The sequence below is a fragment of the Indicator indicator genome, chromosome 3, assembly GCF_027791375.1.
Source record: "Indicator indicator isolate 239-I01 chromosome 3, UM_Iind_1.1, whole genome shotgun sequence".
Taxonomy (NCBI): domain Eukaryota; kingdom Metazoa; phylum Chordata; class Aves; order Piciformes; family Indicatoridae; genus Indicator; species Indicator indicator.
The window spans coordinates 21,440,907-21,468,852 of record NC_072012.1 but is presented as its reverse complement, the minus strand read 5'-3'; the positions used below and the strand labels follow the sequence as shown (position 1 = coordinate 21,468,852).

The 27,946-nt window shown below is 39.9% G+C and overlaps 2 protein-coding genes across 3 annotated transcripts in view; one reads left to right on the top strand and one right to left on the bottom strand.

The window, feature by feature from the left end:
* The window catches only part of LOC128980971 (guanine nucleotide-binding protein G(i) subunit alpha-1), a 31,937-nt gene extending 20,175 nt beyond the window's left edge, over positions 1 to 11,762 (top strand). The window contains exons 4-9 of one of the 2 annotated variants that reach the window (XM_054399592.1): positions 2,202 to 2,359; positions 4,062 to 4,190; positions 8,466 to 8,595; positions 9,881 to 10,034; positions 11,072 to 11,288; positions 11,391 to 11,762. In XM_054399592.1, coding sequence (XP_054255567.1) covers positions 2,202 to 2,359; positions 4,062 to 4,190; positions 8,466 to 8,595; positions 9,881 to 10,034; positions 11,072 to 11,262 — 762 coding nt within the window. In that variant the 3' untranslated portion in view covers positions 11,263 to 11,288; positions 11,391 to 11,762. Of the gene's footprint in view, positions 1 to 2,201; positions 2,360 to 4,061; positions 4,191 to 8,465; positions 8,596 to 9,880; positions 10,035 to 11,071 lie in introns of both variants that reach the window. The other variant, XM_054399591.1, reaches the window with a different exon arrangement.
* Positions 11,763 to 16,681: 4,919 nt separating this feature from the next.
* LOC128981121 (guanine nucleotide-binding protein G(t) subunit alpha-3-like) overlaps positions 16,682 to 27,946 on the bottom strand; it is a 91,518-nt gene continuing 80,253 nt past the window's right edge. Inside the window, exon 9 of the mRNA XM_054399777.1 lies at positions 16,682 to 17,176. Within this exon, the coding sequence (XP_054255752.1) occupies positions 16,682 to 17,176 (495 nt within the window). The remainder of the gene's footprint in view (positions 17,177 to 27,946) is intronic.

Genomic DNA, 27,946 nt, shown 5'->3' with positions numbered 1-27,946 from the left:
ACTCTAAGCTTTCGAAAGACTTTTTGGACTTATGACCTTTTTCCTGTGTCTAACTAGATATATATGCAGATACACATAAATCTCTTTGAGTTTGCCTTGAGTTGACAGAACTGTAAGCTTTTAATTTTTAAACTGTGAATATTAATCCACCTGCAAACAATTTCCCTGTTAGCTATCATAGTCGATTCTTCAAGTCTTCAGTGGACAATATCTTTAGAACAATCACTGTTTCTGTGCTTATCCTGAAAATGGGGATTCATTTTTCTTTGTTTCCCCACAGCTTATTTCTTTGAACAGCAAAGGCAGCAGAACCAGATTTTTCCACAGATTTGTATCTGTAACTTTGCTGTTTTGTGAGAATAACTTTGTTTCTTTTAATCCTTTCTTGAAATAATTTCAGTTCCTAACTGATGTGCCTCAGTATCTCTTTCCAGTCTATCATCTGTTCTCTTAATTAGCGTACAAACATTTTATGCTCTGGGTAGTAGTCGGAAGCCACAAGTAAATTTCTCTGGTTGGCATACCTTGGCATCAGATAAGATACAGCTTCCCATCAGGGGAGTACTAATGTGGACCTATTTTGTGTACTCAGCTGCTGTCTTCTGTTTCCAGTACCATAGAGATCTAACTTTGGAAGTTTCTTTCCTCAGTCAAAATTGGGTGCAGGTAGCTAGCTGGTCAGATTCTGTTAAAGGACACTGGTGAATTGACGTTCTGCACTCCATTAGCCTTATTCTCAAGGACGATCATTACATAAAGTTTGAAAACCTAGCATTTGCTCTCTTAATCTTTTGATTGTGTACTGTCAGATCACCAAGTAAACTTGGTCTCTATAGAATAATTACAATAACGGATATTTGTAAGTGATTTACCTGTAAGGGCTTTAAGAAGTATTTTTCTTTATCCTGATGCATGATTGGGGAAGAAATGTTCGTTTGTCACTTTTTGAAGCCTAAGTGATTAATGTGTTTTCTTCAGTCATCTGCAGTCATATACATCTGCATTTCTGAAGGTTCTAGTACGTAATGAACCATTCTATTTGGTTTGTTGTATTTGATAATGAAATAAGGTTAACTTTACACTTGAGCACAAAATATGTTCCTACATATGTTTATTAAAATCTTAGTTCAAGTTATAAAAAGAGCAGAAGCAGCTCTATCAACTAATGGGATATTTGATTTAATAGTCTTTTGCTCTTGTTGAAATGTGTGGGAATTAATATCCTATGCAGAACACTAAAACCAATGGTTTTCCTTCAAAAGATTTTGTTTGGTTACATTCATGTTTACATGAAAATAACTCATCTGGCCATGCTGGATTGATGGGCTGACGTCAAGTTGCATGAGATTCAGCAAGACCAAATGCAGAGTCTTGTACTTGGGTCACAACAACCCTGTGCAACATTGCAGGCATGGGGCAGAGTGGCTGGAAATCTGCCTGGCAGAGAAAGACATGGGGGCACTGTTTGACAGCTGAATGAACATGGGCCAGAAGTGTGCCCAGGTGGTCCAGAAGGCCTACAGCATCCTGGCCTGTATCAGGAGTGGTGTGATCAGCAGGAGTAGAGAAGTGATCATGCCTTGGTACCTAGCACTTGTGAGGCTGCACCTTGAATCCTCTGTACAGTTTTGGGCCCCTCACTTACAAGAAGGACATTGGGGTGCTCGAGCTTGTCCAGAGAAGGATGGCAAAGCTGGTGAAGGGTGTGGAGAACAAATCTTATGAGGAGTGGCTAAGGGAACTGGGTTTGTTTAGTATGGAGGAGGCTGATGGGAGCCCTTTCTACAGCTTTCTACAGCTGCCTGAAAGGAGGTTGTAGTGAGGTGGGGTTTGATCTCTTCTCCCTCGTATCAAATGATAGAACTAGAGGAAATAGTTTCCAGTTGTGCTGGGGGGGGGGGTTATGTTGGTTATTAGGAAAAAGTTTTTGTTGAAAGAGTGGTCAGGAACTGGAACAGGCTTCCCAGGGAGGTGGTGGAGTCACCGTTCCTGGAGGTGTTTGAAAAACATGTAGACATGGCACTTTGAGACATGGTTTAATGGCTGTGATGGTTTTGGGTTAATGGTTAGACTAGATGATCTTGGAGGTCTTTTCCAACCAAAACAATTCGATGATTCTGTGACTTGCTGAATATAGTTCTTTGGTGATAATACTTTTGTTTTATTTCTCACTGTCTCCACTTTCGTTTTACATCCTGAAGGATGATGCTCGTCAACTCTTTGTGTTAGCTGGAGCAGCAGAAGAAGGATTTATGACTGCAGAGCTTGCTGGAGTTATCAAGAGACTGTGGAAAGACAGTGGGGTTCAAGCTTGTTTCAACAGATCTAGAGAGTATCAGCTTAATGACTCTGCTGCCTAGTAAGTACTATGTGGCAAATAAGATTCTCTGTCCTGTAAGTAGCTGAAGGAATAGAGTAAGTCTCATCTTTTGTGGAATTGTGCACCCATGTAGATGGAAGATTTAGAAGTATCTGAAGAAAGATATTGTCTACTTCAGTCAAAATGCTCCAATTCTGGACTTCAAGGTTGGAAAGGAAGAGATGTTATAATTATGAATGTGTCATGTTCTGACCAGTTGTTTCGTATTCTTGAGGACTGTGCTTTAATAGCATTTTTAATACAAAAATATGATTCAAGTGCCTGCTCAGTCCAGGAAACTTGATTATGTGATGTGACTCTACTGCCAAGGATACTACTTTCGTAACAGAGTTTCTCCTATAGTTGAGCACTGCTGCATTTTCTTTGTTAATTAAACAGTCTCTAGAAATGTGTTGAGCAAAGGTAGCAATTGGAATGTCTTCAATGCTAAAGTAGCTCATTAAAAAATAGTAAGGAATCAAGGGTGTGAGAAATAAGATGGGATGGCAACAAGGAGTGGTAAGGCAGTCAAAGGAGAGTCCATCAGGAGAGAGGTAAGTTGGTAAAGAATGGTGTGGGAGTGATAGTGGCCTTACATGGCAATTTTTAAAATCTCTGTCAATACTGAATTAAGTTGTAGCGTTTGAAGTTGGTTCTCACTTCAATTAAAATAAGTTATTTCTGTTCTTTACAATGACTGTGTGTATGTAAAGAAACAATGCGGAGGGAGGTAACTGTGAGGAGACCACAGCTTGAGTAATGGAGTTACAGGCATGCCCAGTGAACAGGGCATGTATTGAGTAGTAATACTGATACTTGTTTGCTGAAGTTCTTGTAAGGATAAAGAAGGTAGATGGCAGCAAGCTGAGCTCACAATGGCAGCTCTCTCGACTTTTAAGAGATAGCACTTCTATAAACTGTCATCAATATGGAACACTTAATTGGGTGGATCACTTCTGGTAACATCCTTTGTTTTAGTTCGTTGTGTTAGATAACCTTTGCCTCCAGTTTCCTAAGATGATCTATCTATACAACCGCATCCTTAAAATTGCTAACTTTTGGTTATACTGAAAGAAAGACATAATGCCTTCCGTATTTACTGTGGGAAAAGCACAAATAAGATTTGTCTGTCTTTTGGAAAAGCTGGGCTTCTTGGCCTGCATCACAGTAATTTTGGCAATGAAAGTGTATGCTACTGTAAAAACTGTGTGCAATTATGCATTAGCAGTAGAAAGTTAATTGTTATTTATTAAGTATTTTGATAACTACAGTAGTTCTAGCAAAAAAACACTGAGTTGTTCTTTCCATACCTTTTATCAAACCCAGGATAATTTGGTGCGTTGGTTATAGTTCACAGTAACTTTAGTTCAGTAGGTTACAAAGCTGAAGGTGTCCTTCTGGTTAGTACAAGTAACACTGATGTATGTGGAGACATGTTTGCATTGCACGATTTTGAAAGAATTCTTTGTAGGGGAACCAATTGGCTTAAGTTTTCTTCTAGGATTAAATATATTTGTGTCTCTAAAGCTTATTCCAAAACATTTTGGAAATTTGAGGGGCATGTGTCATGTTCTTTGTTTCATCTCAAAGAAAGCTATTCTATAAAATTCAAGCATAATCTAATGAATGAACATTAAAACTTCTGTAATTATTTGTAATTATTTTATGAATGACTGAAAGTAGTATTTATTTTTACCTTCAGTTACTTGAATGACTTGGACAGGATAGCACAAACCAGCTACATTCCAACACAACAGGATGTTCTCAGGACTAGAGTGAAAACTACAGGAATAGTGGAAACTCACTTTACGTTCAAAGATCTTCATTTTAAGTATGTAAATCATGCTGCATGTTCATCTGTTATGGTTTCTGTTAAGTTCTAGAAGATGGACTTTCAATGGTGTAATTTAACAAATTTGTCTAACTACAACTTTGATTTTCTTTTTTCCCTTTCTTCATTTTTCTGAAAATTCCTCATGCTTGGCTCAATTTTCTGAAGGGATCTGGGAGTTGTTGGAACTCCTGTAGTGACTTGGAATAAATATGCAGATATTAAGTAATAAATGTTTTGGTTTTATTGAAAGCTTATTGTAAAGATATCTTCTATGTAAATGAAATCCCATAATATTCCATTTTATGTCATGTTAATATCTGTTCTTCAATTCTTCCCTTTGAATTCAGTTGGAGAGCTGGAGGCTTATAAATAATCGACGGTGTTGTATAAAAGTGTAAATCCATCTTCCTGAAGAACTGAGTTAACATATGTGTTACACTTTAAAAATGGGACTTTTGTTTCCTGTGGTGTGGGATTTACAAAATAATGTTAGTGTTTTGAACATTTATGTCTCAAAAATGTTTATGATGAAAGCATAGGATAGTGTAAATGTGATGATATTCTACCTCCTGCTGATCAGAAAGAATAAGAAAACTCAGTAAAACTCACATTGCATCTGCATTTAGATTGTGCAGAGATTGTTGTCAGCATGTATATATATTATATTTGTGTAATATCCTAATGAAAAAGATTTTTTTTTTTCATGTAATGCATAGCAAGTACTATAACAGGAATGCCTCAGGGGTAGCTGTGGAAATGTATTTTGTTTCCTTGTTTTAGGGTTTCAGTATGCAAAATTCCTATTCATCTATAAAATAATAGCTGGTAAATGGGAATGAATCTGAGAAGAGTGATCTCAAGAGAGGTCTTCAGTATTGTGAGAAACTATTTTATCACTTGCTTCCTAGTGTTTCTTGTTCTGTTCCCTATTACAGATGGGTTTAAATTCTTCTAGGCTCTCGGTGAACTTGTGTACAGGTAGCTACTTCCAGTCTGTACTGATTATTAGGATTGTTATAAGGACCATCTGATTACACCTCTATAAAATGTGTAACTGAAAGACAGGCCTTGGGAAATATTTAGCTGTAATGCTGTACATTTAAACACCTCTACAGCAGGTGCCTTAGGAAGTAGGCTTAATGAGTTACTGGAAGGTCTTGAAGAAGTATACTCTTACATAACATTGCAGAGAACTTTTAAGGTGAATCAAAGGCGTAAAAGGCTTGATTATACCAAGATGAGGGTACAAAAACATAAGCTGTGCAATATTATGTGCTTCAGGTTTTCTTCATTACCTTTTCTTTCCTGTTTTGCTGTGTGTCTTTAGGTTCTTTGAGGTTCAGCCTTGTTTCAGCCTTCTCTATAAAGCACTTGGCATAGCTTTGATTATTGCTCCAATGTAAGATGCAAACAGCAAGTCATCTTCATCCTGTTTCTATAGACTGTTTCAGAAGCGGAGTCTGATTATTTTGCAGAAGTGTTGTTCTGATAATTTAACAAATTCTTATGGAAATTCAGGTCTTTGTACAAAATTATAAACCATTAGCATTAGAATTGACAGAAGTCATGACTAAAATTTAAGGTATTAATTATGAAGGTGTCCAAAATACCTTCCTATAAAGACAGCCATCACTAATTCCAGAACTAAGCAGGAGTAGGTAGATGACTTGCATTTAATAGGATGATATCCAGAGACTTGCTCTCTAATATATCTCTGAAAGTAAGAAGCATTTCTGAGGAATCGTTTTTTTAGATTTTTAAATTCTAACAAAACTTTAAGTGTTTTTAACATAGCATTGTTCCATTGTGCAACATTAAAGGGGCAATGAGTGTCGTCACTTGCGTGATAGCATTACCAGAGTAGAAGACTTCTTTAGAGGTTATGTTGTTTCTGGAAACAAGGAAGGCTGATCCTTTTTTTCCTTCTCTACTCATTTTTACTGTGTGTTTTGTTGTGGTGGTTTTTGGGGTTTGTTTTGTTTTGTTGGTTGCTTGTTTTTTTGTGTATATAGTTTTTTTGTTGTGTTATTGGTTTGGCTTTTTTTTTTTTTTTTTAAAAAAGCTAGCAACTCAAGACACTTGAGCATTCCTAAAAAGAGCAACCATAATTGAATCTCTGCAAGTGCAATTTACTTAGTCATGTAGTACACTAACTGTGTAGTTAAGTAGATAGAGTTTTTTTATCTACTTCCCCCCCCTGCAGTTTTACAACCCAAGGAAAAAAGGGGGAAATAAATAATGCCAGTTGGTTTTAATAAGTGTGTAATACCATGTGAGACATTATAGATATGTATCATTTCTGTTAACACCGTGCCTCAAAAAAAAAGTCAAACTCAAAAGTCTTTTGCAAATCTGGGGGCTGGAGCAAATAACTTGTGTAACTTTAAAGTGAGAGCAATCATAATAAATTATCTGGTCACATTTCACACAGGCACCAGAATCACTGTTCCTTGCTTAAATAGCCTGAAAGAAGCACAACAAACAAAGGAAATCTGGCAACACTAGCTTTCAAAAACATGCTGTGCTAATGAAAGAATCTTAACACGTGTTAAGTCCCTAACTTTGCACCATTGCAGATAAACCATTCAGAAAGCTACCTGCAGGCCTATTTGCTTTTCATGGTTTTTGAAAGACTACTTTTTACTAAAGGTTTTTTATTAATACACTAAGTTGTGCCATGTTTTCTTACACCTCTGTTACCATCTTAGGAGCGTTATTTTTGCATTGAGCAGTGTCATAACGTATTGAACTAGGTGAGATCTATTCAGATGAATATTACACTACTGTCATCAGCATAAAGCATTTAATTGCTTCTGTTCCTTAGAACTGTCCACAAAAAAAATAAAACAGGCAATTTTTCTTATTCAGTTTTTCTGTTTTGTATTCTCTTTTGTCCTATAGTAAATGAGATTTGCCTGTATGCCCTACTGCTACCAAACCCCCTCAATTTAGTAGCCTTATTACTAAAATAATTTTGTAGTAGAATCTTTACAAGAATATACAACTTCACAGTTGTGGTTGTAGTCTGAATTTCTATTCCTTGTTCATATGACATTTCTGCCCAAATAAGGCTTTCACACTAGAGCTGGCCATTCTACCAATTATGCAAAGAGGATGGAGATGTGGGAACTGGTCTGTCCTCCCTGTTCTTTCTCTCCTTTCTACCTCCTCCCTTTGGAACGTTTTTATATGTAGAGAATTCTAAGCTTTATTTCAGGATACCATGATTTGCTGGTTTTTTTGCTGTTCGGTCTCATTCCCCCACCCTGTGACTCATGGTTCATTATATCTGGATGCTATATATCTGAAGTTCCTAATGATGTGTAATAAAAGTTCTGCCTTTCAGAGTGGCTGTAGCCCATAATAGTTGGTAAGTGGCCTTTTACATCATTTAGCTAGCAGAGAAAAGTAAATCCATTCATATTGTGCTCATTTCCTGATACTCTGCTGTCAAATTCTGGAATGTGGTCTTTTCCTACTGGTCTATTTCTGTTACACCTAAGAATTCAAAACAAACAGGACTGACTTACAGCTTATTTGCTAGAGAGAATATTATTATTATTATTATTATTAGCTTATTTTGTCTATAAAGATAATTTTGACACTAATTTATATCTTTAAAAAAAAAAGTCCCATTTAAACATGGACAGTTGAAAAATAGATCAAGTTGCAGTTTTGTGTAGGACAGAGAGAAGCTGAAACTCACCAGGATTTAGAGATTCCAGATCAAATTTGAAAAAAGTGAAAATTAGATTTTTCTGTATTTTTATTTAGTGTACTAAACCAACAATAATAAAGTCAGTGTTACTTTTATCCAATTTAGTATTGCAGTATGTCCAAGTTGTGTCTACAACTCTGCTTTTAAATAATCTTTCTTCTTTAATCAATGCCTTTTATTATTTCAGATTTTTTTATTAATTTGAACTAAAAGTTGAGTAACACTTTGGCTTGCATTTAGCTGGGTATTTTTATTTTTGTATAGATTGCAGTTAACTATGATAATGAAATAGAGCATTGTAATAACCAGGTTTGTTTAGCTTTCATCTCTTCCTCATGTTTTGTAAAATGTTGTATAGGGAGGCTTTTAAGACTTTTGTTTTTGGTTTTGGTTTTTTGTGTGTGTTATTTTTTAATACTGAGACACTAAACAGTAACGAATGTGGCAAATCTGTGATTAGACTTACATAACTGATACTTTGAGATTTTCCTGATTAAAATTCAGAAAGCAAGAAATGCAAAGGTCATCCACTGCTTTGCTCTTCTGTCTTGCAGAATGTTTGATGTTGGAGGCCAGAGATCAGAGCGGAAGAAGTGGATTCATTGTTTTGAGGGTGTTACAGCAATTATATTTTGTGTGGCATTGAGTGATTATGACCTAGTTTTGGCCGAAGATGAGGAAATGGCAAGTATTTTAATATTAAAGCAAATAGTTGTTTGACAGAAAGTAAGTTTGAAAGCTAGTATTAGGGCTTTAGAAGGTGTATGGGGTTTGTGTAAAAGGTCTCAGAGAAACGATGATAGAATTTGTGCTTTCAGGTTTCAAAGTATTTCCTCATTCCCAGAAGAAACACTGTGAAAGAAGTATTCTTTTCAGCTACACGGAATCATGTTTTAAAGGATGCATAAGTTAATGAGGATAGATTGGTTATAATACACATTTTAGTCTCTTTATGGATACTAGAAGTATATCATTAGAAGTTTCTTGACTTACTTCCTTCTACTTTACTTCATGTTTTGTTTTTGTTTTCTTACTCAGTCTTCAGTTTTTGTTTCTAAATGTTCTTATAATCGATTCTTTAGTTGCAGAAATTTTGCTTTTCCTTCTCCCTTCTAACCCCTTCCACTCCTTCCTCCTTTTTGAAGGTGTGACTCTTACTATATCAGTATGCACAGAGTACATGCTTTTTACTATCCAAATGGTTTTAAGTGATGCTTATGTATGGTGTGCCAAGCATTAAGAAACTCTGCTCTTCCTCATGTTCTGCAACTTCTTATAAAATATAGTTTGGGGAAGAAAGAGGAATAAAAAAAACTTTCAAGTCAAATGTAATCAAAGAAGATCATAGCTAAGCATCCTGCTTAAATGACTGGAGCTTGGCTAGAGTACTTACACATTGGATAATTTTTCTACAGAGTTAAAAATTACGGTAAGAGTTACAAAAACCCACAAACCTACTTACTTGATTCTCTATACGTTTGGGTTTTTTGTTTGGTTGGTTGTTTTTGGTGGTTTATTTTTTTCTTATGCTGGAATCTCAACTACCTGCTGAATTTAAATTTCAGTTTCCAGAAGGTTTTAATCAGTATAAGACAAATTCAGGTAACTCAGCAACTTGTGTAGAACATCTGTAATGTAAAATATCATAACACACCAAAAAGTTCTCCATTGTTAAACAGCTTAAACCTGGAAATGAGGGAGAAAAAAACAAAACAACGCCCCCCCCTCCCCCCAAAGCAAACAAACAAATCCCCAAAACACCCCCAGTTGCTTAAACCCTGCTACTGAAAGTGTTCTTTGTAGTGGTCTTGGCCTCTGTATTTCACTGGGGTAAAATATGATTCTGTATGCTAGAAACTTAGTGTTGTGACTTTTTTGGTTCATTTGTAATTAATAAAAAATGTACACGCTAGTTTTATTACTGAAGTCTGATAAAATACAACAAGGTGGTTTGTTTTTTCAATTACAGAATCGGATGCATGAAAGCATGAAACTGTTTGACAGTATATGCAACAATAAATGGTTCACAGATACTTCTATCATTCTCTTCCTGAACAAGAAAGATCTTTTTGAAGAAAAAATCAAAAGGAGTCCCCTCACTATTTGCTATCCTGAATATGCAGGTATAGGGATGGGGATGGGGTGCAGCTATCAAGTAATTTTTATTAATTTATCTCTTTTGGTGCAGAAATCAGGATAAGTTTAATAATTCCATGCATATAAATTATTTAAATGAAGTAAAGTTGGAGGTGTTGTTTTTATGGATCACAAATAAAATATTGAATGCTAAGTCAGATTCATCTTTTTAGCCAAGCGAAATAATGCTGGTCCATTGATAGCATGTAACTGTTGCATTCTTTTTAACCTATTTTATTTAGCACCCTCCCCTCACATTTTTTCCTGAGGTCCTCCCACTTTTGTACTTGAAAGTAGTTTTTTTTTTTTCACTAGCAGGAATCTCAGAGGATACGTGAGAATTTATTTCAACAGTGTCAAATACATGGAAATATCATAGAATCCTAGAATGGCTTAGGTTGGGACCTTAGAGATCATCTGCTCCAACCTCACTGCCATGGGCAGGGACACCTCTCAACTAGACTTGGCTGCTCAAGGTCTCATCCAACCTGGCCTTGAACACCCCTAGGGAGGAGACGTCCACAACCTCCCTGGGCAACCTACTGCAGTCTCACCACCCTTGTATTGAAGAACTTCTGCCTAAGATCCAGTTTAAATCTACTCTCCCTCAGCTTCAAACCATTCCCCCTTGTCCTATTGCTAGACACCCTTACGGAAAGTCCCTCTCCAGGCTTCCTGTAGGATCCCTTCAGCTATTTTAAGTAAGTGGCTTCACTAATAGTAGTAGATGGATCACTAATGTCTGCCTTTGAAAAAAATGAAAACACTCCTCCTGCAGTTGTAGTTTGTGTCATAGAATTCTTATGTTGAAAAAGACCTTAGGGTTATGGAATCCTTCGTTTTTATTCTTAAAAATTTGTCCAGAAGGTTTCCTTCAAGATTTCTGTAATTCTAAATCAGTGGCTGTGGAATGACTCCTTTTCAGGTTTAGTCTGTTTCTGAGGCCCACTCCTTCAGAGGTACAGTGTGCATCTTGTTATTGCTCAACAGGAAACCTGCTTACTGAGGAATTTTCTCTTTCTAGGATCAAACACTTACGAAGAAGCAGCTGCTTACATTCAGTGTCAGTTTGAAGATCTGAACAAGAGGAAAGACACAAAGGAAATCTACACCCACTTCACTTGTGCCACAGACACAAAAAATGTGCAGTTTGTTTTCGATGCTGTAACTGATGTAATTATCAAAAATAACCTTAAAGACTGTGGCCTCTTCTGAGAAACAGACAAAAAGGTTGTTAAATGGTAAATTAAACACCTGAAAACAGGACTTGAGGTATCTGGGATGTGCCTATGCTGTGTCAAACCTGCATAGATAAACTTATTTCTCTTTTACTTTATTTCTAGGTTTGGAGAACTACTTCGCACAATTCTAATCTGATTCTTTTCAAGGTGAAAGAAATGAAAAATTACATTGTGCTGAATCATAGATCAGTACTGTACTTGCCTGTTTTAACAGCTTTATTTATGTTTGTCTTGTAAATTTAAGTAATTAGTTTACTGGGAGATGTCAGCTGATTGTATGTAAACTTATAATTGTAGTAATGTATTTGTATAAACGTTGAATGGAATATTTTAGTAACTTGATGTCCTCTAAAAATTTCCATGTTTTATGAAGATACCCTTAGAAGAGACAGACATTTTTTGCCTTTGGATTATTTAAACGTCTTGTAAAATTAAATTTTCTTTTCATCTTAAGGGTGCATGCTGCCTTATTCTATATTTTTGTTGGTAATACTGTATATGGCGTTAGCTTTTTTGGTATTTAAACACAGCCTCATACACCTTCTCAGACTTCAAGGAAACATAACCAATAAAACTTGTTTTGCCTTAAGTTTTGGAAGAAAACTTTTTTATAAATTTAAGATAAATGCAAAGATTATTTTTTAAATCTAAATGAAATCCAGTTTATGAAGTCTGGGCTTGCAGTCTTTGCAGTGCATGTGTGGTGACACTGAAATGGCAAATTTTAAGGTTCAGCTATCATTGAGGCTGATGGAAAGGCAAAAAGGAAGTTGGTAAAACCACTCATGCCAAGAAAAAAGTGTGGTCTTTACTCAATGGCGTGATTACCTTTGGGGGTTTTATTGTGTTTTCTTTTTAATGGACATTAACAAAGCCTGGACTTCAGAGTAATATTTTTTTTTCCTCATAGTTATGGATTAAAATCTTGTTCTCCTTAAACTTTTTGCTATTTTCTGGTAATAAAGCTTGTTTGATAATACAATAATGATAGAAATACCATATTCTCCCACAAGACATGGCACAGTGGCTTCACAGACTGAAGTAATTTCCTGATTATTAAAATAATCTTCAATATTTTGGATAGGGTGTTTTAGTGACTTGCAAATGCTGATGCTTTAATTTTCTCTTTAATGATAATTAAAGTCTTACAGTTTCTTTAAATAGTAAGTTTGCAGAAAATGTTTTTTCTTCTGGTTTTCCTATCTTAGTTACATATCATCCATCGCCTTATGGGTAGTGCCAAAACGGTTGTTTGTTTTTTTTTTTTAAATTAAAAAAAGATTTTAAAATTAATAAGCTTCTATTTGTAAATAAGTTGATGGATGGTTCTCTTAAATGTATGTCACCTAAAAAATATGAACGTACCAAACTTTGAAACATGATTTTCTGTAATTGTTAAAAACATTTCAGGCAGCTATAGTACACCATAAGTTCTTTGAGAAATAAAGAAGTCTTTGAACCTGTTGCTACTATCTTAGCATCTGTGTTCTTAGAAATGTTCAACCAAATGTTTAAGTCGTTGTTCTGTTATTTAATTTTTGACTGTGTTTCATTTAGGCCTCAGCTTGAGTAAATCTGCAGTTCTCGTTCTTTAACGCTTCCTTTGTTCCATACAGAGTTGCTAAATGTGTTTCAGCAGAAAGATCAGAAAGGAGATAACGTGTTCCTGAAGGTTGTTCTGTATATTCATACATTATGAACTCTCTCAGCAATTATAGTGAGCTATCTGTAAGTTGTGCTTTACAGTTCTGGATACATAACTGATTTTAAATCTCATTGAACCTACTTTGTGCAAGTTGTATTTACACCTACGTTCAAGTTGGGTTTTGTACTTAATGTAAAACAAATTGGGATTAATCAAATTACATAAATAAATCTAAATCTTGTGCCTTGCTTGAAAGAAATATTTGTCATTAAATGTGCTGATGGACATCTTTTTGTATCCATCCTGTGCAGATAAGTAGGTAGTATAAATGATAAGCTAGGAAGTCAAGAGTAAATTGAAATACTTTATGCAAGAAACAGTAAAGTGAAAATGAGCATAAATTAATGATTATTGCTTAATTTGTATGTATTTTTCCTTTGCCGTTGCTCCTAACAGCTTCAGTTAGAGAATTTTTGGAATTGTGTATCTGGAGTCCTGTTTGAGGCCTGTATCTAGAGGAGTCCCTCACGTGTCAGTAATGGGACCAATATATTCAATATATTCATTGATGATCTGGATGAGGGAACACAGTGCACTGTCAGCAAGCTTGCTGATGATGCTGGGTGGAGTGGCTGACCTTCCAGAGGGTTGTGCTGCCATTCAGCGAGACTTAGACAGATTTGAGAGTTGGGCAGGGAGAAATTGAATTAAATTCAACAAGGGCAAGTGTAGAGTATTGCACCTGGGAAAGAATAAACCCAGGTATCAGTACAGTTTCGGGACTGACCTGTTGGAGAGCAGTGAAGGAGAAAAGGACCCTGAGGATCCCAGTGGATGGAAGGTTGACTGTGAGTCAGCAATGTGCTCTTGTGGCCAAGGTGGCCAATGCCATTCTGGGGTGTATTAGAAGGGGTGTGGTTAATAGGTCAAGAGAGGTTCTACTCCCCCTTTACTCTACCCTGGTGAGGCCACATCGGGAGTGTTGTGTCCAGTTTTGGGCCCCTCAGTTCAGGAAGGAAAGGAAACTGCTTGAGAGAGTCCAACACAGAGCCACAAAAATGATTAATAGAGTGGAACATCTTCCTTACGAGGAGAGACTGAGGAGCCTGGAGCTCTTTAGTTTGGAGAGGAGGAGACTAAGGGGGGGACCTCATTAATGTTTATAGCTATGTAAAGGGTGAGTGGCAAGAGGATGGTGTCAGGCTCTTCTCAGTGATGCCCAATGACAGGACAAGGGGCAATGGATAGAAGTTGAGGCATGGGAAGCTCTGTGTAAACATAAGGAAAAACTTTTTCACTGTGAGAGTGACAGAACACTGGAACAGGCTGTCCAAGGGGGTCATGGAGTCTCCCTCTCTGGAGATACTAAAAACCTGCCTGGATGTGTTTCTGTGTTATCTGGTATAGGTGAGCCTGCTCTGTCGTGAGGGTTGGACTCTATGATCTTTTGAGGTCCCTTCCAGCGCTTAACATTGTGTTCTCTGAAGTACTTACATGTTAACACAGAACAAAATGGTGAAGCACTTTTACCTGCTAGTCTAGGCAGATAAGCTTCTCTGTTCTGACTGGGTGAGTGGACAGCAGGTGTGTTTTCTTGTACATCTCTGCACTGGTTGATCAGTGTTTGTCCTGAGGTGAAAGTTGACAGCCTAGACCCCCTGCTCTGGGAAAAGCTCCAGGAGGATTTATATGCAATAGCAGTGGGAGCCACACACTTAGTTTTCACTGCAGTTGTAATAAAGCTCCACTTCATTTTTATTCTGTCAGGAGGCTGCTTCTCAAGTCAGAGCACAGTCTGAGGACAGTCTGGACCTTTGGCAGTCTTTGATTCTCCATTCCTCTCATTTCTTCATGCAAAGTAAGGAACTACTAGCTCAGATATTCCTCCAAATTATCTTGAATACATGCAGAATTACAACCTTATGGAGGCTTCTCCAGCCCCTGGTATCTCTTCTAAGCATATTGTCTGTGGTTGAAGTCTCAGTAAAATGGAGCCATCATTAAATATTTAAAGGGACTTAACTGTTAGGACATGTAGGTTAGAAGATTTGATATTTGGCTTCACCTACTGAATTTGGAGGGAGTTTGATGTTAAGTATCTTCTTAGTAACTGAAACAGGGTCTGGGATCGTATCATATGGGAACAGAGTAACGGTTGGATTACAGTGTCTGGGTGTACACAATGGGCAGCTTCATGATTGTAATTCTGCATAAAACCTTAGGGATCAAAAGACATGTCTGCAGGGTGCTGAACAGGGTGATGGTTCCTATGTGTTTAGAATTAGAGAAAACAAAAGATGAGCTTCTGTTGGAAATCAAGCAAAAAGGAAACCCTACCGAGATTCTGGCTGTCCTGCCGTGTGGATGCCTCTTAAAGTTGTTATACTTCATGTTAGTAACTAAGAGCCTGTGAGTTTAAGAGTTATGTCAGGATTGTAACCTTCAAATCCTCAACTATTTCATTTTGAAAAAAAAAAAGTGTAGAACGTTCAGCAAGAGGCTGAAAGTGGCTCATCCTTGAATAATTTATAGCCTGTGGTAAGAGTTTGCTCCCAGGCTGTGAATGAAGAAAACAAGATTGGGAAAGGGTAACTTAATTACCAGTCATTAGCTATACTACTGCCTGTAGTGTTTCAAACATTCAGCATTTATGGACTCTGAATAACAGAAATATTAACATTTCTGTTGCATAGGTGCAAGAAAACCGTTTCTACCTCTGCCTCTGGTGTTCTTACAAAGAAGCTGCCTTGGCATGGAAACTAGGAGAAGAATTTCAATCAGTTGTTCCCAAGGCTGTATTAAAAAATAGATTAAAATGCATTTATCAAGCTTGTCATCCATAGCATATATAGGAGCAGTGCTCTTCAAAGTTGGTCATGGTTCTGCATAAGACATTTCTGGTTGTTTTGTTCTGCATGTGGGCTTTTTTTTTTTTTTTTTTTTTTTGGTGGTGTGAGATAGGAGGAAGGGTTCATGACTGTTACCTGACAGAGATCTGGGTTATATTTTAGTAACATTTTGCTTAGACAAAGGCATAATTCAGATTACACTTCTAAAATGGTGTCAGTGGGTTGAGATCCATCTTGAATGGTGTAATATAACACCATTTTTTGATTATACTCCTGTTGACTGCAGTGGGGTTGGACTCAATGACCTTTGGAGGTCCCTTCCAGAAGGAGGTAACAGGAAAGGCAGTGAGTGGATCTTGAGGAAGAGGAAGCAGCTGGGAATGCCAGTGGCTGTAGGATTTATAGCTGAAAAATAAGACTTCAACATCTCCTGAATGCTATTTTTAATGAGCTGGAAAGGAAGCAGATGGAAAGAGAGTATCAGGTCTGTACAACATGGAAAGATAAAGAATCCATCCTTTTAAAGCAATACTTAATCCTTATGGATAGATCTGTCTTCTGTAATGTTCTCCCTATGATGATCATATGGACGGAAGTACAGCCTCAGGCTGTCTATAATGCAACCCCATGCTGTATGTGTGATTTGTTAGGGGTTTCTGAGCTGTGTTGTGTTTCTGAGTGCTTTGTGCACAACTATCAACTGTATCGTGTATCCATATTGGAATTGCTACTTCTGAAACAGTAGGTCTCAGTCATTGTTACCCTGCTCATTCTGTGAGAAAGGTCCTATGAGCAGTCACCTAAGAGCTTGCTAACATTAGGTATAACGCTGTACGTCCAGCAGCATTAAACCAGGCCGGTATTAACGCACCGGTTCACTAACACAGGCTAGCATAGGCTCACGCCACCTTTGAGCAAGACCCAGTGACACCAGAGGCCGTAACCAGACCGTCCCTCCTCGAGTCACTGCCCACCCCCCACCTACCCCTCCTCCCCCAGGGGCTGGCGCAGCTCTCCCTCGCTCTGCCTGCCGGGGCTTTCAGCCGGCACAGGCTCCCTGACCCTCCTGCCTGACCCTCCTGCCTGACCCTCCGGTGGAGGCCGCGCGCGCCAAACCGACCGCCCCGGGGCGGCGGGATTCGGGGGGAACAGAACAGAACCCCGCTGGCGTCATGACCCCTTCGGCGAGAAGGGGCAGGGGTACGAGCAAGGCCCGACAGGGGCAGGGCCGGTGTGCCGCGGTACTCGCTGCTGGGCACGGTCAGCCCGAAGGGAACCGTGGCGTGGGCACGCAGGCCTAATCTCAGCTCGCCAGCCGCCGGCACCTCCGGCTCATGTATTTTCTGGTAGATCTGCTCACCAAGCCGCACCCCGTCATTTACCAGCAGTCCTGGCTAACCGGGGAGGTCCCAGTTGACTGGAGGTTAGCAAACGTGGTGCCGAGCTACAACAAGGGCAGAGGGAAAGTACTGTCCTGTCAGTCTGACCTTGTGCCAGGGAAGGTTATGGAGCAAATCACCTAGAGTGTCATCACACAGCACTTAAAAGACAACCAGGCCACCAGGACCAGTCAGCAGGGATTTGTGAAAGGCAGGTCCTGCTTGACTAATCTGATCTCCTTCTACAAAAAAAGCAAACTGCCTAGTGGATGAGGGAAGGGCTGTGGGTATTGGCTACCTGGACTTTACTAAAGCCTTCAGTGTTATCTCCCACAGCATTCTCCTTCAGAAACTCCTGGCACAAGGCTTGGGTAAGTGCACTCTGCATTGGATTACAAACTGGCTTAGGGCTGGGCCCAAAGAGTGGTGGTGAATGGAGTAAAATCTGTCTGGTGCCTGGTCACCAGTGGTGTCCCCTGGGGTTCTGTACTGAGGCCTGTCCTCTAATATCCTCATCAGTCTGCATGAGGGGATTGAGTGCACCTTCAGTAAGCTTGCAGATAACACCAAGCCGGGTGGCTGTGTCGATCTGCTAGAGGGTAAGGAAGCTTTACAGTGGGATCTGGACAGCTTAGACTGTTGGGCCAAGGCTAACTGTATGAAGTTCAACAAGGCCAAGTGCCAGGTTGTCCACCTGAGTCACAACAACTCCATGGTAAGCTACAGACTTGGGGATGTTCAGTTGGAAATCTGTGACTTGGAGAGAGAGACCTGGGAGCTATTGGTTGACAGTTGACTGAATATGAGTCAGCAGTGTGCCCAGGTGGCCAAGAAAGCCAGTGGCATCCTGGCTTGTATTAGAAAGATAGTGGCCAGCAGGTACAGAGAGGTGATCATCCACCGGTACTCAGCACTGGTGAGGCCACAGCTTGAGTACTGGGTTCAGTTCTGGGACCCTCACTAAAGGAAGGACATCGAAGTTCTGGAGCGTCTCCAGAGAAGGATAGCAAGGCTTGTGAAGGGCCCACGAGCAGCATCGGAGGGAGGTGGGGGTGTTCAGTCTGGAGGAGGCTGAGGGGTGAACTCATCACTCTCTAAGGCTACCTGAAGGGAGGTTGGAGTGAGGAGAGGGCCTGCCTCTTCTCCTTAGTTGCAAGTGACAGGACCAGAGGAAATGGTGAAAAGCTGCATCACGGGAGGTTCAGGCTGGATGTTAGGAAATGTTTCTCCACTGGAAGGGTTGTCAAGCATTAGAGTGGTTTGTCCAGGGCAGTGGTGGAGTCACCATCCCTGGAGGCGTTTGAGTATTGTGTGGACCTGGCACATAGGGACATGGTTTAGTGTTGACCCTTCAGTGCTAAGTTGAGGGTTGGACTGGATGATCTTTGAGGTCTCTTCCAACTGGATGTATTCTGTGAAAAATACAGTTCTTGGCTGGCTGCTGTTTTAATGGTGGCAGTCACAGCTGGTCAGTCTGATCCAAGGCAGTGGAGCACTGAGTATGAAACCATGTTGAACTTGGGATGAAGTGATGATTGTGCAAGAGGATTTAGAGGACTGCTCAAACCAGGCTTTCTAAATCTTTCCCTTTTAAAGTGAACAAACAAATTCATACTGATTGGAAGTTGCCTCATTTCCTACATGAATTACCTCCTGTAATGAAGAACGCAAAATCCTTTGGCTTTGTTTCCGTGGAAGATCAGTTGAAGTGAGCTGTCTGGAATAGCATTTCATGGAAGTAAGACATGGGTAAGAATCAGTTCCTCACAGTTCATTGGGACACATTCCACCAAATGACTGGCAGACAGAGTCTGCAGCATGTGCACGTGGCTTAGTAATTTGCTGATTGGGTAAGACTTTGCTGCAGTAAATCAGCTTGAGAGATACAAAAACCCTCTTTAGAAAAAACCCCACAAACTTCAGACCACATCTCACCCTTCATCTCTCAAAAACCAGCACTGGAGGTAGGGGCTTTTTCTCAAGACACTAGCAAAAGTTCCTGGTCCTAGAATACAACAGTAAAAGGTACCTCGCAGAGCTACTTGTTGCTGCCAACACAGACAGGAGCTTTGTGTTCAATGTTGTCCCACACAACAGAATTCTGCCTCCACTAAGGTTACACAAGGGCAAGCTAACATAATGGTGGATTGTTTGTGACCACAAGTAAGGGTGGTCCACATCACCCTATTCAGACTAGTAAGTCAGGAGAGCAATCATCTTCTAATAGGCAGCACTTTTAATGGATGTCGTCTGATGTGTAATGGTTTAGTAGCAGTACTTCTTAATAAGACATTTGGTATCCAGCAGGCATTTAAGGGGGTTTCCTTCAAACACTGTCATAAGCAATGGAATCATTTAATAACTAGCAACAAGACTTCCTGTATTAATACTGCATTAATATTAATTAATAGAATCATAGAATGATTTGGGTTGGAAGGGACCTCCAAAGCTTATCTAGTCCAACCCCACTGCAGTCAGTAGGAACATCTTCCACTAGATCAGGTTGCTCAGAGCCTTGTTGAGCCTTGCCTTGAATGTCTCCAGGGATGGGGTTTCAACTACCTCTCTGGCAACTCTGTTCCAGTGTTCCACCATCCTCATGGTAAAAGAGCTTGTTCCTAATATCCAATCTAAATCTGTCCTCTAATTTCAAACCATTGCCCCTCATCTACAGGCCTTTGGAAACAGTCTCTCTGCAGCCTTCTTGTAGGCCCCTTTCAGGTACTGGAAGACCTCTATTAGGTCTGCCTGGAGCCTTCACTTCTTCAGGATGAACAACCCCAGCTCTCTCAGGCTGTCTTCATAGCAGAGGTGTTCCAGCCCCCTGATTATACATCTGCAGGATGCTGTTTTTCATTCAGATGATTTAATTTTCATAAAGGTTACCCCTATGCCACAAGGCTAGGAAAACCATGGTGAAAACCTCTCAGGTAGGTGTTCTGGAAGCCTGCTCTTTAGCCTCCACCAAGCCTCTCTAGGCTTCAGGGCATTACAACTTCCTGCTGCCAACCTCTCCTCTGTGGAGCTAAAAGTGTTTATAATATCTCTCCTGTCTAGCAGCCTGGATTTCTGTATCAGCCCGTCTGCGTGGGCTGCCTTCTTGGCAAATAGCTCTGTTTGGGAGAGGAGTAGAAGCAGAAAAAGCTCCCAACAAAACACTGAAACAAGCAATTTTTAAAGATTTATTTTTACAATTCTGGGAGGGATCCAGCCAGCCTGTGTGTGGGGAAGAGATTGCTAGCTATCTTGATGGCAGCCTACTTGGCCTCTACCAGGGCAGCTTCTTGCTGGACACTTTCTATTCCTCTGGTGCCTGAGAAACATCCATGGGATCTTCTGGGGTTGGAGACTCAGATTACAGAACACAAGCCAAGAACTGCTTTTTTCCTTCCTTCCTTTGAATGCAGGCCATGAGAGGGTAGCTGTTAGGAAGGCCTTTGAGCAGTCTAGTCTAGTGGAAGGTGTCTTTGGCCATGGCAGGGAGGGGTAGAACTAGAGTGATCTTTAAGGTCCCTTCTACCCCCAACTAGTATTCCCTTCTGCTGTGAGCTGCTCTTAGTCTTGCTGCTTCTCAGCCAGATCTGAGGTTGAGACTGTGTGATCTGCTGCTCTTCCTGGTGATGAAATATCTGTAGTGGGCAGTTCCTTCTCCTAAGGAGGTCAGCATTTGGGATCTGTACCATGGATAAGCTGTCCTGATAAAGGGCAAGCAGCCTTAGGAGCTTGGTGCGGTCTTGTGGAACAAAGCAGTGTGTGCAGGGCAGGGAGGATGGGAGTGGGACAGTAATAGGGGTTGATACACAGTTTGTGATGCCATCTTCTAGGTGCCAACAGCTACTTACTTTCAAGCCCTGCCATGTGTCCCCAGTATGCAGCCTGTGTTGGCACATCCTCCTGCCCTAAGCAAGCACAAGCAAAGCAAAACGATGCAGCAGGGCTGGTTCTGACTTTAGCCTTACCATAAAAGATCTTGAGGTGAATTGTTTCTGATTGAGGCAGAAAGGTTGGTGATGATGTTGTGTTTAAGGCTGCCTATAGCCTTAGTGCCCTCATGGGTAAGTGAATCTATGCAGTTATAGAATATGGAATACTTTGGATTTCCCAATACCAAGGAAAGCCATTCTGCAGTGCCAAAATGGCAAAGCTGAGGATCTGCAACTTCTGTCCTTGTCTCAATTCAGGAAATACTGTTGCAGAACTGACTGGGGTGAAGAAAAATGCAGGGAAATAGCACAGGATTCCTGTTGGGAATTTTGTGACTGATAATATGGCAGAACAGATGCTGTTAGCACTAGAGGAAAAGGAAAAGGCAGGTTTGCTATTGGAGATTTTGAAGGTGAATGTTCTGAAGCTAGTCTGTATCTCTACTGCAGGACTCAACTGCAATGTTTTCATAACTGTAGATGAGAATCATTCTGCTTAGAAAAATAAGCTGTGGCCACAATTTGTTTTCTTTCTTAAACTAAAACTGTAATTAAAAAAAGAGCATAAGATGATTATACTGATCTTTCCGATCTCTGGTGCTGGATTCCATTATAGAAGTACACTACTGCAGTCTGTTTAAACTCATTTTTCACTAACAAAACCCCAACCAGATCAATGAGATTTAGCAATTGTACTCTTTGCTCATTGGTAGAAACTTTCAAGGACGTTGCTAAAAATAAGCATCCTCTTCCTGCAAAGCTGTGAACGTAGCATGCTGCAAGATGCATCTTTAAGGGAGCTACACAAAGAAACAGGAAATCAGTTCAGTTTACTACTGTTTCACAGAACCACAGAAATGTTTAGGTTGGAAAAGACCCTTGGGATCACCAACCAATAACCCTACTCTACAATGTTCACCCCTAAACCATATCCCCAAGCACCACATCCAAACAACCTTTAAACACATCCAGGGTTGGTGGCTCAACCACCTCCCTGGGCAGCCCATTCCAATGCCTGACCGCTCCTTCTGTGAAATTTTTTTTCCTAATGTCCAGTCTAAACCTACTCAGTCACAGCTGTTTGGTAATGATGTCACCTTTCTAAAACAAAGGGCTAGGTCATGAGAACAGAAGTAGTAATTTTCTTTGTTCCACAACCCTATGCTTGAATGAAACCGTCTCTAGTTAGCTGCCTGGCTGAGCCAATATGCAGTCATATACGGTTTAAGTGATAAACCTGGTGACAAAACTCATATATTTAAAACCTCACGTATTTAGTATCACGTTCCTTATGGCAATGCAGTGAAAAAAAGAGCCCTGTAGTTTCTTAGCTCCATATTCGCTTCGTTTGTCCAGTTAATGAAATCACCTCATAATGTGACTGGCTCAAGTTAGCATTTAAGTTAAGCAACTTACTTGTTGCTTAAAAATAGTAAAACCAAGCAAGCAAACAAAGAACAACAAACAAGAATAAGAAAAATGACTTTGTTGTCCCAATAAAGGAAGTGCAGGGTCTGTTCAATTAAGTATTCTTTTATTTTTCAGAGAACAATGATAATGTTCTCTGATAAAAACCTTTTCTTGATTCCAGCTAAAGATTGGTTTCAAATGAAACTTGTTATCCATAAGCCTATTTAAAATGGTTACTTCATCAGCCAGTGGTGCTTTTATGTTAGCAAAGAGATTTGGGATTATAACCCTTATTCCAAATTTTGGTGAGTGTTCTTTTGCTATTTTCTGTTTGCTTGGGGTTTTGTTTGTTTGGTTGTTTTTTTTTTTTTTTTTTTTTTTTTTTTTTTTTTTTTGTTTCTTGGAGGGCTTTTGTGTGGGGGGGTGGTTTTGTTTTGTTTGTTTGTTTGGGTTTTTTTGGTGCCTGTGTCCATTTCTTTTTTCCTGTTTTTTTTAGCCAAGGTGCTTAGGTCTGTTTAAATGTGTTAATGGCTGCGCACCAAAGCCCTCTAACAGAAGTGTGATCTCTTTTTCTTGCTTCCTTTTTTCAAGTGAGAATTTTTGTTAGTGTTTGAAGATCTTGATGTTCATGTGTGCTTTGGCACTAAGAGGAGAAACTGTGTTTGTTGCATTCACAATTTCAGGCATCCTTTGGCTTGTGTTTTTTAACACTTGCCTGAATTGTTTTACCTTAGCGCAAAAAAAAAAAAGAAGGCTGAGAAGGGATCTTACCAACATCTGTAAGTATCTGAGGGGTGGGTGTCAAGATGAAGGTGCCAGGCTCTTTTTGGTGGTGCTCAATGATAGGATGAGGACAACGGGTGCAAGCTAGACACAGGAGGTTCCACCTCAACATGAAGAGACATTTCTTTATGGTGAGGGTGAAGGAGCACTGGAACAGGCTACCCAGAGAGGTTGTGGAGTCTCCTTCTCTGGAGACTTTCAAAACCCATCTGCATATGTTCCTGTGTGATCTGCCCTAGGTGATCCTGCTTTGGATGGGGGCTGAAGTCAATGATCTTTGGAGGTTCCTTCCAACCCCTAACATTCTAGGATTTTGTGGAAAAATTCTCAAAACTCTGTCACTTCATAGCAGAGATGTCCAAGACCCCCAGTCATTCTCATAGCACTCTGTTGGACTCTCTCCAGCAGATCCCTGTCACTCTTGAATTGGGGAGCCCAAAACTGGACGCAGTATTCCAGGTGTGGCCTCTCCAGGGCAGAATACAGGTGGAGGAGGACCTCCCTAGACCTGCTGGCCACACTTTTCTTAATGCACCCAAGAGTGCTATTTGCCCTCTTGGCCACAAGAGAAATTCCTCAGAAAATAGAGATGATCTAGCATGATGGGAAAGATAAGCAGTAGCCAGCTCTTATACCTTCTCATACTTTTTGCTTTGGCTGAGCTAGGACCCACACAATTCCATTAACAGCTCAGGCAAAGTGCTGCAAGCTGCAAAGAGAGCAGCTGACTAGTACAGAGGTTTTGTGTGTGTGCAACCTATGTTTGCTGTATGTTTGACACCCTTCTTGGGCTGCAATGTGTAACAGTAAGGGAGGTAAGGATAAAATGAGGAAACGGCCTTCCAGGATCTCTTTGACATGTATCTGGTGTTCACAGTGCACCAAATAATGTTAAAACCATGAAAAAATTCATAATGAGCAAATACAGTAGCTTTCAGTCTGAAAACCCAGGCGTACAGGGCTATATTTGTTCTCCAGTAAACAATATTAAGCCCTGATGTTAAGCCTACTTAATGTTATTCAGAGGACTTGAATTTACTTTTATATGCTTTGGATGCAACACCTTACAAACAGAGTAATTCAGGAATGAATAATTCCTTTTCTCTTAGGAAAATAAATACAGAAGTCACTTCTGAAACATTCACATATGTGACCAGGAACTTAAATATTCTTCATGATTTGATTTCCTTCAGGAAACAGAGAGAAATAGGTGCTGAACAGACAAAAGCATTACAAGAATCATTCCCTTGGTGTTTAAGCTCAGTTATCATAATCTTTGGAAATGTGATAGAAGTGGCCTTTGAAAAACATGAACTCCTCTCAGAATATGCAATTTTAAAGACATATCTCAATGTTATAGGAAAAATGTAAATTACATCAATAGCCTAGAGAGGCATTTTCAGTTTAATGCTTAACATTTTACAAAAGCAAATTACTTATTACCAGTCCAGACAGATTTTTATGTTTGCACTGACTGTTAAATTCTTGCTAGTTTATTTCATTCTGTCTTCTGTCCCCAGAAAAGAAGTGTAATCAGTTGGTTGTGGTGTTTTGTTTTGTTTTGTTTTTTCCCAGCAGGGTTTATGACTGGTTTCCATCTTCAGGGTAGTATAAAGTAGGGAGGGAGTATTAATGAATCTGGACTTATACTTTAATAAAGTAAAAGTAAATACCTTAGGCAAATATTTACCATGCCTGGCAATCAGCAGTAAGAGACAGAAACCAACTTCTAAAGTTAATATATTTTTCTTTTGTTCAGTGAGTGCTTGTTTTTTTCAAACCTAGATGTGCAGCTGCTTGTGTTTGTGGCTGAGGGGGCAAAAAGAGAAGATCAAATGCTCTTTGGAGTACTCTGGATCACATATTTGCAATTTTGACAGTTCAGGCTTTTGTGAATGCTTTCTTTCTGCTTTCTCTAATCAATACTTTGTCTAACAGCAACAAAGATGGCTGAAGCAAAATGGCACAATTCAATGAATGCACCAAAGGAAATTGAGGCTTTTGTTGTTTTTTTTTTTTTTTCTTATCTGATGTAATTCGTTCCAACAGATTGCGTTTCTGCTTTGAGTAATCCACACACCTGTACAACACCTATTTTAAAAATTCTTCAAAGCAACAATGTAGAATGTCATAAAATCAGGGAATGGCTTAGGTTGGAAAGGACCTCAGAGATCATCTACTCCAACCTCCCTGCCACAGGCAGGGACACCTCTCAACTAGACTCAGCTGCTCAAGGCCTCATCCAACCTGGCCTTGAACACCACCAGGGAGGAGGCATCCACAGCCTCCCTGGGCAACCTATTGGAGAGTCTCACCGCCCTCGACTGAAAAACTTCTTGCTAAGATCCAGTCTAAACGTCCTCTCCTTCAGCTTCAAACCATCTCCCCTTGTCCTGTTGTTAGATACCCTTATGAAATGTCCCTCTGCAGCCTTTCTGTAGGATCCTTTCAGGTATTGGAAGATGGGATATGAAACTGCTTGCTTTGCTGGAGGTTAGAGAAATAACAGTGTAGATGAGCGGGCAAGTACAAGCAGATCTTACCATACTGTTCCTTTTGATGCTCCTTTTGTGATGTCAAGCCATGTCCATATTGTGGGTGATATTACAGAGGAAATATTTTCTGCTCTTGTCCTCTTCTGTGGAAGACAGAGTCTGGTGGACTAGGATGTGGAATCCAACCCTCTCTGCCTTTCTGGGCTTTCTTTCTGTAGAGACTGTAGAGAGTCTCCAAGAAAAAGCTGCTGTAAGGTGACAACAGGCTATCTTTGGACCTGCTGGGTGGCATGTCAGAGCTTTGGAAAGATACTTTGAAAGCATTTCAGGGCTATGAGTCTGCACTTTGCCCTTGTTTCTGGGCTCCTCCAAGCTGGATTTCACATAATGGAGGGTCTTTTCTCCTGCTGCTTTGTCAGCAGCTCTCACAGATGATCATGCACAGATAATCCTGTTATTGTTATGATTTACCATGAATTACAGAAGCTTACTGTGTCTGAATAACAGCACGGGCAGCAGAGTTACCAGGAGCAATCGCTGAGTAGTCTTTTAGTACTGCACATTTGCTTGGCATTATAATATTGGTTACTGGCTGCATGTAGAAAGTTTGGAGTTTCCCACTTAAGAAGACTTGAAAAGTCTTTCTTGATGCTAACGCACAAGTGGCAGGTAGTGAACACTACTGAGTTGTTACATTTTCTTTTGGTTTAATTCAATTTGATCTCAGAAACACTATTTGAATGTCATGACATTGACAGCTTGCTTCCTGGTGAAGTATATACAACTGTGCAGAATTAGAATCATAGACAGGTTTGGGTTGGAAGGGACCTCCAAAGAACATCTAGCCCAAACCCCCTGCTGTCAGCAGGGACATCGTTCACATGAGCAGGTTGCTCAGAGTCTTGTCAAGCCTCATCTTGAATATCTCCAGGGATGGGGTCTCAACTACCTCCCTGGGCAACTTGTTGTAGTGTTCCAGTACCCTCATGGCAAAGAACTTGTTCCTAACATCCTAAGTCTCCTCTAATTTCATACCATCGTCCCTTGTCCTATCACTGCGGGCCTCTAGAAACTACCTCTCTACAGCCTTCTTGAGGTACTGGAAGGACACTATTAAGTCTTCCCAGAGTCTTTCTTCTCCAGACTGAACAACCAGAGCTTCCTCAGCCTGTCCTCGTAGCAAAGGTGTTCCAGGCCCCTGGTCATCTTTGTGGCCCTCCTCTGGACCTGCTCCATCAGGTCCATGTCCTTCCTGTGTTGAAGGCTCCAGAGCTGGACACAACACTCCGGGTGAGGTCTCATCAGAGCAGAGCAAACTGGCAGAATAAGCTCTCTAATTACTCATGTTTATTGTAGCAAGGGATTCAAATTACAAATGTAAGATTTATGCTCATTATTCTGGGTCTTTTAAATACATGCTGAACAAATCTACTCAGCCAGATAATTTGGTCTGGTTACATGAAATAATCACATGTTTATTCGGTCTCATAAGCTCAGAATGTGGCTGAAAATCTGTGATCAGATTGATTATTGATATACAATGTTGTCTATGTTGTCATTTAAAATAACATGAAATGAAAGAAAGGCAGTGGAGAGGGTATTGTCACTAAGTCATGAATAAAAAGTTGAAAAGAATACAACCGATAATCGTTCTTGGTTTCTTGCCTGCCAGAAATTGTTCTTGGAACCTGATTTTCTTGGTTTTGCAGTATCTATCAGAGCTGGCTCTGGAGTAGTTTAAACATAGCACATTGAAGTGTGTTTTACAAGATCATTTGTAATATTGCCTTACTACCCTCCTTGAGGAAGGAGAACACCAAACATTTCCCTAGCTTTTTGAAATAGATGCAAACTGCTTCTGGATTTCAGGTGATTTCTTCATTTCAGGTGAAAAACACATCTTGCTCTAGAGGAATGGAGGATGAATGTGTTAAAGCATACAGATAAATTATGTTTTAGTGAATTAGTCAGAAACTGACTACAAAATAGCAATGAGTCAAGAAGCTGGCTGAGGCAGAGCAGAAAATGTCCTTTCACATATCTGTGCATAAAGTAACTTCGCTAACATCAGTTTCCACTGTCAGCTGAGTTGTGAAATTGACCTCATCTGCTGGGTACTCCCAGCTAAGGGTAAGTGCAAAGGCAGCTTTCAAGGTGTTTCCAAGCAGTATGCT